This window comes from Chelmon rostratus, chromosome 21 (genome assembly GCF_017976325.1).
Source record: "Chelmon rostratus isolate fCheRos1 chromosome 21, fCheRos1.pri, whole genome shotgun sequence".
Classification (NCBI taxonomy): domain Eukaryota; kingdom Metazoa; phylum Chordata; class Actinopteri; order Chaetodontiformes; family Chaetodontidae; genus Chelmon; species Chelmon rostratus.
Window position 1 is genome coordinate 14,737,339 of NC_055678.1, and position 13,412 is coordinate 14,750,750.

At 43.3% G+C, this 13,412-nt stretch overlaps 1 protein-coding gene across 1 annotated transcript in view; it reads left to right on the top strand.

Annotated features, from left to right (window-relative positions):
- Positions 1-13,412, top strand: part of LOC121624410 (cytohesin-3-like) — a 31,174-nt gene that overhangs the window by 1,777 nt on the left and 15,985 nt on the right. The window contains exons 2-4 of the mRNA XM_041962020.1: positions 11,347-11,429; positions 11,847-11,911; positions 13,301-13,367. Of these exons, the coding sequence (XP_041817954.1) occupies positions 11,347-11,429; positions 11,847-11,911; positions 13,301-13,367 (215 nt within the window). The remainder of the gene's footprint in view (positions 1-11,346; positions 11,430-11,846; positions 11,912-13,300; positions 13,368-13,412) is intronic.

Here is a 13,412-nt window from a genome sequence, read left to right on the forward strand (position 1 = left end):
TGGACTCACTGAAAACATGAGTGTAGCCTCAAAACTGAGATAATCACATGTGCCAGTATGCAAGAGGCCAGTCAAAGAGGGACGCTGGGTCACATGACAGGATGTCAGCGAGCAGCAGAGGTCCTCCGTTTGTGATCGAGCTGGAAGCACACGGCACGAGCTCAGGGAGATTACGTGCAGCACTGCGCAGCGTGCGTGAAACACTGAAATAACTTACCATAAATGTTAAAGTAATTAAGAGGTCTCGTTCGCTCAGTCACACCCTCAATGCCTCTTGCAGGCTTGCACACATCACTTAACATTGTTCACATGGTTACCTCGATACGCTGGTGTCACAGTGCTAAATCCGTCTCCAGCAATCACGTTCAGCAGCTCAAGTCGGAGTTACACCTTCATCAAGAGTGATGCATCAGTTTCAGGGGTTAAACTGTCATTTACATTATAATAAGAATTTAAGCTGATCAGTTTAATAGTATTGAATCAGCAGCTTCTGTATTTGAGTCAAGTAGCTCGTCAAAAACAAGCTGTGTCAGAATTAGTCAGATTGGACTTGGTATCAGCTGATAAAAGACCCAGATCAGGACTGGAACCAAGAAATCTCAATGCAACGTCTCTATAAAAATCATAGGACTATGGACTAAACTTTTGATGTCAGAGCCTTTCAGCTCAGTGAATCTGTCCAGCGGCAGTCTGTGCATTATTTCTCTGGGGTGCTTTTCTGCATGCCACCAAATGTGCACATTATCCTCATGTGCGTGCATTAGGGGCCGCGTTCTCACGCCTGCATGTGCAGCATGCATGCAAACTGTACGACATATGCTCAAAGTTGGGGCTATAATTTGTTCTGCACCAGTGAAGCAGTCTGAGAACAACAGAAAAAAAGAGCCAACAGATGTCATGATACTGTTTAGGATTAATAAATGGTGCATGAACAGCTAAGACTCCCACAAGCCACCCCTCATGAAGCCGAAACAATGGGGAGCTGCCCTCAGGTGACCAGAGTTACTGATTACCAAAACTGAAGATGAGATGGTGAAGTTTCTGAACTGAGACGCCCTTGGTACAAAGTCTCTATTAAAGCTCAGTTAATCAATATTTTTATATTAACAGTGGGTCAAATGTGAAGCTTGTAGTGACGAATGCAAAGAGAAGAAGTAATTCTGCAGTTCCTCTCAGCTCTAAGGAGCATTTTAGCATCTTTTTTACTCATTGTTTTGGTTTTAGGGTCCAGAAGGTACAGTTTTGGATCACAGCTTTCATTAAATTTGTCTCCAGATGCAGCAAGCAGCAGTTTCCAGCAAAAAAGATTATACGTGCTATTAGTGACTACCTGGTGAGTATTTAGCAGCTAAAGAGCCAGATAATTCTCTTAGGACTTGGGCAAGATTACAGTGGACCTAAAAGGAGTGAACAATGGACTAAACTCATCAAACGGATGCTAATGTTGCTGTGTTTTTACTGGATATGTAAATACGGCACTGTTTGCTAACATGCTCGGCAACTTTATAAGGTTGTGACATGCCAGTGTTCACAGCTTGTTGCGCTGCCCCCATGTGGCCCAAAAAGAATCAAATAATGCTGGTTTAAGCTGTTTGAGCAGACTGCTTTGCCTATGAAACAAGACTTGCTTGCGATTTGCAAATAAAATCAAGGTTTCTTTAAAGTATGATGCAGCAACTGTGCAGACAAGAAGCAGGCATGAACGTTAGAGGCATAATCCCTGTGCAGAGGGGAAAAAGTCCTCCCTATATAAATATAGATAGGAGACTATTGGTGTAAGTTTGGATATGACAGTGAGCCACATCAGATCATTTCAGTGAAGTGCATCAGTTGGTGGAATAATGGTGGTGTTGGCACAAGGGTGCACTTACCTGCACATACTTGTCAGCTAAACTCAGCTACAGGCTGAATGAAAGTATTTGCAGGACTCGGCTATAGCATGGGATTCATTAGTACATGTTTACTGCGCTTGCTAATCAGAGCGGGCGCTTCTCTGCTCGCTTTATATGCCACAGAGCAGACAGGGCCTGGCCTTGAAATGAATGGAAATCAGCAACAGGCTTGAAATCCCAAGTGTTTCTGTTACTCATGTGTCTGTTTTTAGCATCATTGTATAGCTGGATGGAGAAGTGGAAAGAACACAGGAGCAGAAATTGGCTGGAAAGCAGCTCACTGAGCGGCTGGATGGAGGCCATGAATTTCAACACTTGCCTTTCTTGTGTTTTCGCTCCTTTATAGCAGCTTTATGATGCTCCAGTCAAGGGATTAATGTAGGGCGAGTAAACGGCTCTTTTGGGAGGCAGGGATATTAAAACGCTGGAATTGATAGAATTCACCTTTTAAAAATTCCTCGCGCCTGAATAAAAAATGTCTGTGACGACCGAGGCTCCTAAACAAAATATGTCTTGTGTTTGAAGGTTCAGACGGCTCAAAGTGTGTTGAAATGTTTGTTGATGGGGTCCTGTGAGATTTCCTTTACCATATTTCCTGTGTAAGCACCTTGATAACCCCTCTGTCTCAGTCAACACTCTGCTGTCTGTCTGACCATGGGAAAAGTTGAACGGGAAAGTCCTTTCCTTCAATTCTTCCACTCTCTTTGGACTAAATGCGATAAAGTGTGTGCTAAAATAACAAACGGTATCTGACTGCGGCACGGCTGTTTTGTCTGTGAGATCCTTTTAACGGTGCACACATGGGAGTGTCTGTGTGCAGACACATAAATACACACCTTGGCTTGCTGATTGGTCTTTTCTTGCAAAGAAATATCTCCCTCAGAAGGAAAAATGGTGGCTTTCTTCCCCTGCAGTTCTTGCAGTCACCTCCTCCATCCTAATGGACACCTGACTCTGTGCAATTATTTCACATTGTTCACATCATTTCACAAGTCACGTTGACCCCGGCAGGCATGAAACCCAAACCAAGGTGGCTTTTGGAGAACCTGAATCAACACACTCTATGTGCGATTTCTTGGCGTCTGTTGCTGTAGTTCTGAGGGGGATTAGCTGGAAAGAAGGGGAAGTTGGTGTGATTAGGGTATGGTCTTTGTTGTGGCTGTAGGGTGAGTGTGTGGGAGGACATCAGACAGTCACTTGAGGCGAGCCGTGGCTGCTCTTTAGCTATACTCGTCCTGGGAGGCTGGGTGGCTCATTGTGAGTGGTTGATGCTGAACGGTGAGACGGCAGCAGCAGAACAGAGCTCCGACATCTGTGTCTCTCTGCATCTGCGTGTTAACGTCACCCCAGAGACCTGCTGCAGAATCCGCTCACGGCTAAAAGGCATGAAGAGATTGGTCCGTTAGCTGATTGACAGAAAATTAATCAGTGGCTGTTGTGGTTAGGTGTTTAAGTGATTTTTTAAAAAATAAAAAACAACACAAAACATCATTAGTTCCAGCAACTCAAATGTGAATACCTTATGGTTTTGTTTGACTTCTATAATAGTAAACTAAACATTTTTTGCACTTTTGACCACTGAAGACGTCGAAATGAATATTTTTCACTATTTCTGACATTAAACAGACTAAACAATAAATTAAGAAAAAAATTAATTAACTCAATAAGTAGCTCCAGCCATCCAGTTCCAGTCATCTTTTGAAGAGTGAGAAGTAAAGTATCACAGACATTTGTCAGCCCTTGCTTCCTTATATTTGTAAGAAATTGCGCCACAGATAGGCATTTGTGTTGTGGTGACGTTTTCATTTGCATTTTTTTTCGGTATTTTCACTCCAGTGTTAACTGTGTACAATAGCTGGGAAAAAGAAAAGTAGGTGGTTTGAAAAAACAGACAGATCAAATTTTAGCTTAGCTTAGCTTTTAGCAAAAATCAGTTCCACACTCGGCCAGACATCTGCTGTTAACGAAATAGTTCGACATTTTAGGAAATGTGCATATTTTCCAAGAGTTGGACAAGAAGATCACTATCATGTCTGTACGCCAAAAAATGATGCTGTAACCCTGTGATCGTTAGCTTAGCATAAAGACTGGAAACAGCTAGCCTGGCTCAATCCAAAGGCAACAAAAAGCTAGTTAAATCTTGCTTATTGACACTTGATGTCTTGTTCAATTCATACGAAAACTGAGGTGTAAAAACAACATGTTGGAGTTTTATGTGAGACTATGTGACGTAGAATTTTGTTACCTTTTGACAGACAGGTTTCTCCTCTTTCCAGTCTTTGTGTTAAACTGAGTTTACGGGCAGCTGGCTGTTTTCATCTAATTTTTGGCAAGAAAGTGAATATGTGTATTTCCCAAACTGTCATACCATCCCTTTAAAATAATAATTGACCAGTAAAAATACCATTTACACCACATGGTGGTATATAAGTGTATCTTTATCTGTAAAACCTTTTAAAAGACTTTGCTTTATGTTGAGCATCTTTCATGCTTTACATGTTTTAGTCACCTGGCTGCAGAAGGAATTTCTCCTCTAAAAACACGGAGCTGGATTTAATTCACCACACGTAAATTTCCTGCAACGCCCCAGTAGCCTGAAACGAACGTCTGCAATTGTTTAGACAAAATGTGTCTCTTATGTGTGTCCACACAGATGCCAAAAAAATGTGCTAAAATGTACTCTTTACAATCTCATTGGTTGACCCGGCAGGCTGGCTGTGTTGTTGAAGGGCTTAGGGGGAGATTTGGAAAGAACAGAAATTCATTTTGACTGCCAAGATTATGGGTTTTGTGGCGCAACATTAGAAGATTAAACATACAGTACATTATACCACATGCAACAAGACAAATACACAAACACAGACAGTGCTGGCGCGTGATGTGCAGGGATTGAGCGCGAGCTTGTAACAAAGTGCAGTGTTGAGAGAGAAGACTACATATGGACCTGATTAAGGGAGAGACTGGGGAGGCTTCCTGACATGTTCCCATCACCATGGCAGTGTGTGTGTGTGTGTGTGTGTGTGGGTGTGTGAGAGAGACAAGACATTGTAGCAGTTTGTCAGTAAGGCAACATATCTGCTGTTGTGAATAGAGGTGCTCTTTGCCTGGAATTATTGCTCGGAGCTGTCGAGAGGGGAAGCCCTTTAAGTGCAAGACAGAGAGCAGATGGGAGACAAAAGCAACGGCAAATTAAATGAGCTGGAGTCGGGGAGGAACACAGACAGACATTAAGCGCAGCAGAGCTGTAATGTGTTCGAGAAATCCACGCCTAATTTCGGTGAAATGGAGAAACACGCCAACGCCCAGCTCGTTCTCACCTTAATAACGCATCCTGGCACTTTTTCATGCCATTTCCTGTACTTTTTCTTACGATCAAGTGTATATTTTCTTTTCTTCTCTGTTTCAAATAGACTCGGTGAGGACAAGGCCGCTTTTATTGGAAAATGTTTGATCCAGCAGGTGCCCATGGATAGTTTCATTTTTAACAAGATCCATCTATATGGAACTGGAGTGAACTTGGAGCCAATGCCAAGGGAGAACCTATTATCTAAACTTTGTGGGTGGTTTCTGTTGTTTTGATCAAAGGCAGCTCATTGTGAGTGGGATCAGGGTGGTCCGCCAAAGTCAGTGTTTTTGCAGGCAGGCGCACAACCATCACAGGGACATCCTAAACCTCCAGGCAGGCTGAAGGCCGACACAGAGCTGCAGGCTGAAATGACTGAAGTTAGTGCCAGTCATCCAGGTTGACCCTCTCCCTGCTGGTGTCTGCTCATACTCATCATCACTGGAGATATCAAAACTTATTTCCTCTCATTCTTTGTCGTGTATAGAATGAAAAGAACCCAATACCGATTTCAAAATTGCTCCCAAGCTTGATATCTATCACAGTAATGGGAATGAGTGTGTTCATATCAGATAAAGCGTTGCATTCATTCTGCTCCCTGTCAGTCACCTGACAGCCACAGGAAGCAACTGCAGCGTCTGTCAGGAAATAATCCCTAAAATGTGACGCCATTCAACATTTATTGTCACACCCATGTCTTCCATCCTTGTTTGTTGAAACCAGGATTAGTTCTGAATTAGCTTTGGCGCTGCGAAGCTTGAATTTGCACTAATTACAGCAAGGAAATCCTTAAACAACACAGCCATGCCAACAGCTAAGTGAGGTTGTGCTTAGGCTCAACGATCATGCAAACATTATGATGCTAACTGATAATAAGCAAGTATAATATTTACCACGTTCAAAATCTTAGTTCAGCAAGTTAGCATGCTAAAATTTGCTAATTAGCATGGAACGTGAAATGACTTGAGGCTGTTGAATGTCTTTTTTCTGGTATTTAGCGGTGAATCAAAATATCAGACAATAGCATGAATGTTTACACCAATGAATCACAGAAATGTCAGCAAAGCCGTAGCAAAATGGTCGCAGAGTCACCTTCGCTAGCAGTTGCGTCTAACGCAAATTTAAGCGAACTGGGTGACTTAAGGGAGCTGTTTACTGTCTGTGTCTGGTTTCACTTGTAAGTGAGTCGCTCCAGTTACGTAACACTGCAAAACCAGCTAGCTAACTGGCAGGTATTGGTGGGACTACATTATCATTAAAAACTCTTCTCACCCCTTTATATGTGAAGCACTATCAGAATAACAGGAGGTTTTCCTGTTCTTCCCATTCTGCTGACGATGTGCGAACGCAGCATAAAAACCATTACATTTTGTACAATCCAGATTCTGGAGTGATTGGAAGTGCTGTGAACTAGATGTAGATAGCAGTGAAGAGGATTTAACTCTGTGTAACTCCAGTGTATTGGCCCCTTTTTGTTGAGTTTTAGATGTCGTAGCCCCGTGGGAGAATAAAAGTGAAAGATATTAACATAGACGCTTTTACAGCTTCCCTCTAAATTCTGCCTAAAACCTGGATGATGATCTGAGGCCTGTTGCAGCGGGTGAACAGGGAGCCGCTTGGACTGCAGTCAGTCTGTGCAAGTCCCTCATCCCGCCTGGATGCCAGAAGAAACAGCGTCCATCTAATTCATTCTCAGGCCGATCAAATCATCAGATTATGGTTACTTTGGCTGCCACATGCATATGGCAGTGGAGGCCCCTCACATTCTACTAGCGGTGTTCATCGAATCAAATGTTGACATAGCGCTGATGCTGAGCAGATGTGTGATATAAGCAGGACATCGTGTGCAGACCACCTCCTATGCAACCGCACACTCGAACAAATGCGCTCACAGCGGGGGGTCCCTTCCCAAAACTGCAGATTAACCAGAGCAATCAGTGTGAGGGCTCTTCAGCTGCCCGAGCCCCAGATTCTCCTCGGGACCCCAGCGGTAGTTAAAAACTCAGAACCATGTTAGCTCCCCAAATCTCTCTTCTCACGGAACAGCCAGGACTGTTGTTCCTGAATTATTACTGAGTAGGCAACAGCACTGTGCGCTGTAATAATGCATGACTTCTCAGGCACGGATACCACACGCAACACAAGTACGTCAGTTTTTCAGGAATTCATGCAGTTTGAAGGAAGTCATCTGTTTGTTAAGATAAAATGCGCCAGTAGTGTATTAATGTCAGCTTTGCTGCTCATCATACCTCATAATTTAGCACTGTTGCGGGTCAGCGTGCAAACAGTCTTGTGTGCAATGTTTTCTGTTTAATTGATTGCTCTATAGTTGGTTTGTCCTTTCTTCTTGTTCTGTCTGTTGTTGTTTCTCTCTGTGCTGTGAAACTCTTTGGTTCAGGTGTGTTGTGTTTAAAGTATGAGAGTTTAAAGAGTATTGGACATACAGAGTGACCCACGTGTAATACTGTTGAGGTTTTGGTCCATGGGCATGTCAGTGGGATTTTTCTTGTTTTTGGAGCAGAGCCTTGAAGTTTCAGTTTCGCTGTATCTCTGTTGCTACATGGCATTTGCACCCTGCTTAGTGGCTCAGAGCCAAAGTGGCTCTGCAGACAGCTACACCTGACTACCACATAAATATATCTAGCATCACTAAAGGCAGGTTAAAGTAGGTTAAAGGCAGGCAGCGGCTGGTCGGCGGCAACATCTGTGTGTACGCTGTTATACATCACACTTCCGCTCTCAGCAGACTCGTGTTGGGTTTACAGAGCGGCGGGGAGGGCGAGTGGATTAGTGCCAGCTGGCCTTGGTGTGGATGTGCTCATGTGCAATTCTATCCACACGTCTGTCTGTCTTTATGTATGACCCAGGCTTTAATGCAGAGCATGTCATCGTCTACAGTTAGGGGGATTGGGAGCGGCTGGTTTCAGATTAGAGTCTAGATCCAGGGGAAGTTTCCCTTGCCTGTCCTGCTCCCCTGCATGTGTGCCAGTGTGCTGCAGGGCCAGCCACGGTAACAGGGTTATCTTTTTTTAAAGCTCACCCACTTTAAAAGATATTACTGCGGGTGTAGCCGCTAGTTTAAAGCCAGCAGATCTGGACAAATCCTCTCTCTCTCACACGAGTCAGTGACAACTGGGACCGCAGCCAGTGGTAAGTGAGCGTGGGATTCCCACTCTGAGCTCCATGTGCTCAGAGTACTTCGCTGTGCAACCGGTATGGATGCTGGTTTTAGGGATGTCCTTGAATGAGTTCTCAAGGCCTGGAAATTGGATTCTTTTCTCTCCGTCTGTCCACTCTAACAAAGGGCTTAAACATATAATTTATGAGACTGAAGGTTGATGCAAGTGGTGTAGAGTTTGTGCGTGCCAGAGCATCCCGGCATTAGTTTAAATGCCATCAAAGCCTCTGGTTTCAGTGGGTGGTCAGGGACAGTTGTTAGTTTTGGGTGTGAAGAGCAGCAGGGGATTTACTCCTAAAAGTAGATTTTGAGGGATTTTGTTTTTAGGGGGGAAATTACTGGAGCTTCTTGTTCTGTGGTGCACATGTTGGACTTTAAACCCTTTGGACCCTCTCAACCCAGCGCCAGATACAGTGGATTTCTGAGCTTTCATATAGGAGATTTCTTTTAGAAGTCACTGAGTTTCCTGCACGTTTATCTCACACACAAAATCAGTTCCTCACCAGCTACAGCTACCCCACTATTGGACAATATGACCCTTGCAAGATCTATCGTTTACTATGAAGCAAAGACCCACCCAGTAATTGATTTTAACAGATTACCATTCAAGCGTGGCTGTGTTTGCTTTGAGCCGATAGAAAGGCAACGACCACCTTTGGCCCTGTGACTTTCTCTGTACTCGCTAAAGACACTAAACTCATTTCCTGAGTGAGTCATAGAAGGTCAGAGGGGGAAGTGTGTTAATAATGTAATTGGTGGACCACCTCTGTGGAGGAGCCCCCCTCCTTCACTAAAACAAGATTATCCACTGGAACAGAGACATTTGCACTGGTTTTATAGTCATCTCTATTATCAAATGTGTGGTTTGAAAGACATATATTAAAGTATATCCAGTAAGAGGGACCTGGATTGGAGGATAATGGAAATGCTTTGCCATTAATGTCAGTAGGCTTTCGTGAAAGGGAGCATTCTCCTCTTTTCATTAGATTTGTAATGAATCAAGATTGTAATCATGCAAGTTGCAGCCAGTGGATATGTCCATTAGCTAATCCATGCCTGAGGCAAGTGGAAAATATGGAGCTGTCTGCTGCTGGCACATCATCTTCCTCTAAGCAACATATTACAAAAAAAAAAGAGAGGAGAGTAATCCTAATGTTAGGGCTGCAGCTAGCATTTTTTCACATTATTTATTTATCTGCTGATAATTTTCTCGACTGTCATTAAGGGTTTCGTCTATTTCAGGAAACTATAAAATACTTACCACAAATTAAGATGTTCAGATTAACATGTTTTGTCCGAGTAGCAGTTAAAAACCACAAAGTGACTGTTACCTTAGCCTTGCATAAAGACTAGAAGCAGGAAGTTACAGCTGGAAACAACTGGAAGTAAAATTTGATGAAACAAACATGGTGTAACATGTTAATTTTCAAGCTTTAGAGGTGCTGGTGGGATTTTTGACTTTATTTCTAGACAGAGCCGGGTCAGCTTTTTCCCAGTTTCCACACTTTATGCTAAGCTAGGCTGCCTGGCTGCTGGCTGTAGCCTTACATTTACCACACATGTGTCAGAGTGATGCATCTTTCCCTCAGGTTGTCAGCTGTCTGAGGTATCCTGTAGGACAGATGAGCAGATGTAAGCAATTTAGGGCCTGCAGGCCGAGCATTTAGAGAACATTCATCAAGTAAAACTTTAAAGAATTACGTAAAGCAGGCACGAAACTTTTTAAGAGCACTAATTGGCTTTAGAGACACATTCACAGTGTTCACAGTTGTATTGCATAAGTGCTGAGAGGTTGCCGGAGGTTCGCGGCGCTAATTAACGTCTTTTTTTCATACTTTCAGTCATTGTACATTTACATCCCTCTCTCTTGTCTATTAAAAACGGGGCCCACAAAGGAAATCCCTCAGCTGTTTCTGCCACTGCTTCTGACCCTCATCATGGTGCTGCAGGATTAAACAACTAGGTTAGGAAGTGCTTTTTGTCTGAGCGTTAATGTGAATACTATCTATAACAATACTTGGCTCCCCTGAATGCAACTCTTTTCCAAGCTGTTGAATTAAAAGTGGGCTGAATGCTTCCTCCAGAGCCCAGTGACCTTGTTTTGCTTTAATTGGCGCTGCTTCCTGCCTGCGAGGGAAAATAACAAGTGATGTTATTTTTTTCATATATATCTCTCCTTTAGCAACATGTAGGCACAAAGCTGCGGCTGTGATATTAGATGTGCCATTTTCCTGTTGAGAGATTTGCGTTGTCTGCCTCTAAGCTGGCTTAATGAAGCAAGATCGCACGAGCTCTCTGTGCTTCAGAATGATGGAGAAAATTGAGAAATAAAGTGTGCGTGGGTGAGAATGAAATGGAGAGAGAGAGAGGAGCGGGATAACAGATTGAAAAACAAGATAGAGAGACAAGAGTGAAGAGCGAGTCATCCTCCCGTCTCGCTCGTTTTTGCCCGGAGCTGTGAGACCCTCATGGCCTGGGAATCAGAGTCGTAGTCCGTGTTAAATCACCAAATTCACTTTTAATGACAGAGAACTTAATCTGGTTTGGTTTTATTAATAGAATGTTCCCCTGAGCCAAGTGGAGAAGGAGGGAGGGGGCGAAACACTTTCAAGTGGAATAATTAAGACCCTTTTCCGCCTCTTGTTCTCAAGTTAATTAAGACAAACGTGCAGGCTCTTGACATGTGTTTCTCCAGCTGAACAAGGTGAAACAGTCAGCGCAGCAGCAGCAACCCTGTCACATAACTGTACGAGGAGGAGGATGAATCCTTTTCCATTCTCCCTCTCTGTGAACTCCTTACGAACTTGCGGGTGCTAGATTGGATTCAGGGCTCGCTTCTGTTTTCCCCTCATCTGCAGTGAGCCGAGTGGGTACGTGAGCTGTGTGCAGCTGAGAGTTAAGGCGCCCTGTGTTTTCTCCATCATGTGTTTCAGTTCCCGAGGACCTGTCCCTGGAGGAGAGGGATGAGCTGTCGAACATCCGACGCAGGAAGAGAGAGCTGCTCGATGATATTGAGGTGTGTGTTCGGCCAAATGAGCGTGCACAGTCTGCACAGCAGCAGAAGCCCCTGTTCATCAGCAGGGTGCTGTGGCTCTGACGGTAGTCTTGCTTTTTGCTGTATTGATAGCAGATTATTTTAATGCAAGCATGGAATTTTTTTCCAAAATATTTCTGAACACAGAATGCTCTTGTTATAATGTCTGAGCTTTAGTCTTAATCTTTGACCTTTTCATTCTTTTTGCCTATCTACTGCAGCCCTGTAGCTCTATTTGCATGCTGTAAGCAATGCAAATTGACCTACGGTACATCTTTGCACACCCAATTTGCTCACGAAACACGCTGAATTTTCCACCGCGTACGGTGCTTTCTATGTCCCTTTTAATGCTTTTTCCTGTTTTAACCAGCTGTGACTTGTCTGGCTTCTTTCCCTCAGAGGTTGAAGTTCGAGATAGCTGAGGTCATGACGGAGATCGAGCAGCTGACGTGCGTTGGAGAAAGGTAAGTCAGCGAAGACGCAGATGGAGTTTGTGCATGTGATGGAACTAATATAGTATTTTCAAGTGCCTCGTGGCTTGAAAAGGCTACATGAACTGTACTAGATTGTACACCCGTACAATCTGTTGCAATCCAATTCAACAGCTCTGCTATGAATGTCTAAACTCAACAAGTCCAGTACAACACCACCTTTACTTATGACCTCAAAGCTAAAACATATTGAATTAACACCTCTGTGAAGGTGTCAACAAAAACGTATGTGGAGCTGTTGTCTTGGATCAGACAGTACAGAAGCACCTCATAAAGAGGCCACTGAGTGTATATCATGACTCATTCACCTAGAAACATTATGACACCAGTGCTAAAGCAATAACAGCCTTTACAGTGTTCAGCTGCTTTGGATATTTTCACATGATTTATACATTAATTCAGTTAAAGTATATTTTATCATTCATTTCTCTAAATGATAGTCTTAAGGTTGTTTGAGAGCCTTCTGCACAATGGCAGTAATGCACGTAATTTTTCTTCAGCATCTAAGATGCTGAATCTAAAAATGTTACCAGCCTTGAAAAAATCAACTGCTCCTCAAGTCACTAAAATCCCCAAATTCCCAGAAAACATACAGATAATGGCCTCGACAGCTCTAAATGACAGTCGTGCTGCTTTTTACGTGCAGTCATAGATAACCAGCAGTAGAATTACGGCTCTTAGCTGACTCATTGCCTCTATCTTAGCTGGTATTTGCATGTAAGGTCAGAGCCATTAAAGACAGCTGCATTACAAAGGTGTTTTTGATTGACAGACAGAGCTGGAAATTATGTGAATTTATATGATAAGAATATCAGGATGTCATATCTACCTGGCTGCTTGCTCACACCTATTGTTTGTCATGTTAACGACTCCATTCTATACAATGCACTGTATGCAAAAGCCAGACTAGACTGGCTCCATCCAACAGCTGCATTAAACAAACAGCGACTGTCACTGTGCAGCATATGTGCCCAGTATAAATCCACCAGGCATGGTCTCCATACATGAACAGTGTGTGCTGTCTGTCGCTAAGGACACGCCTGCTTTGTCCTCTCATCTGTCACTTTATCACCTGCATCACACACATTTGACGTCCATACACCGTGTTTTTTTGTTTTTTTTTGTTGAGCTGGTGCGTGTGCATGTGTTTTTCAGATCAGGCTCATACATGCTTCCCATTATACACACATAATGGGAAGAACAGATGTGGCAGGAAATAATATTTTTAGTTGCGACTATAAATAAAGTATATTGTTGTGTTTGACATTCAGGTGCTTCACAGTCTGTTCTTTTCAGTGTTGTTCAGGGTAAATAAGTGGAGTAACCTTATGAGATCTCTGCATTCATGTTTCTGTGTCGCAGTAAAACATCCCAGAGAAACAAACAGATCGCCATGGGCAGGAAGAAATTCAACATGGATCCAAAGAAGGTACGGCACGTCCTCGTGTTTTCATCAAAAGCCACCACAGCCTCC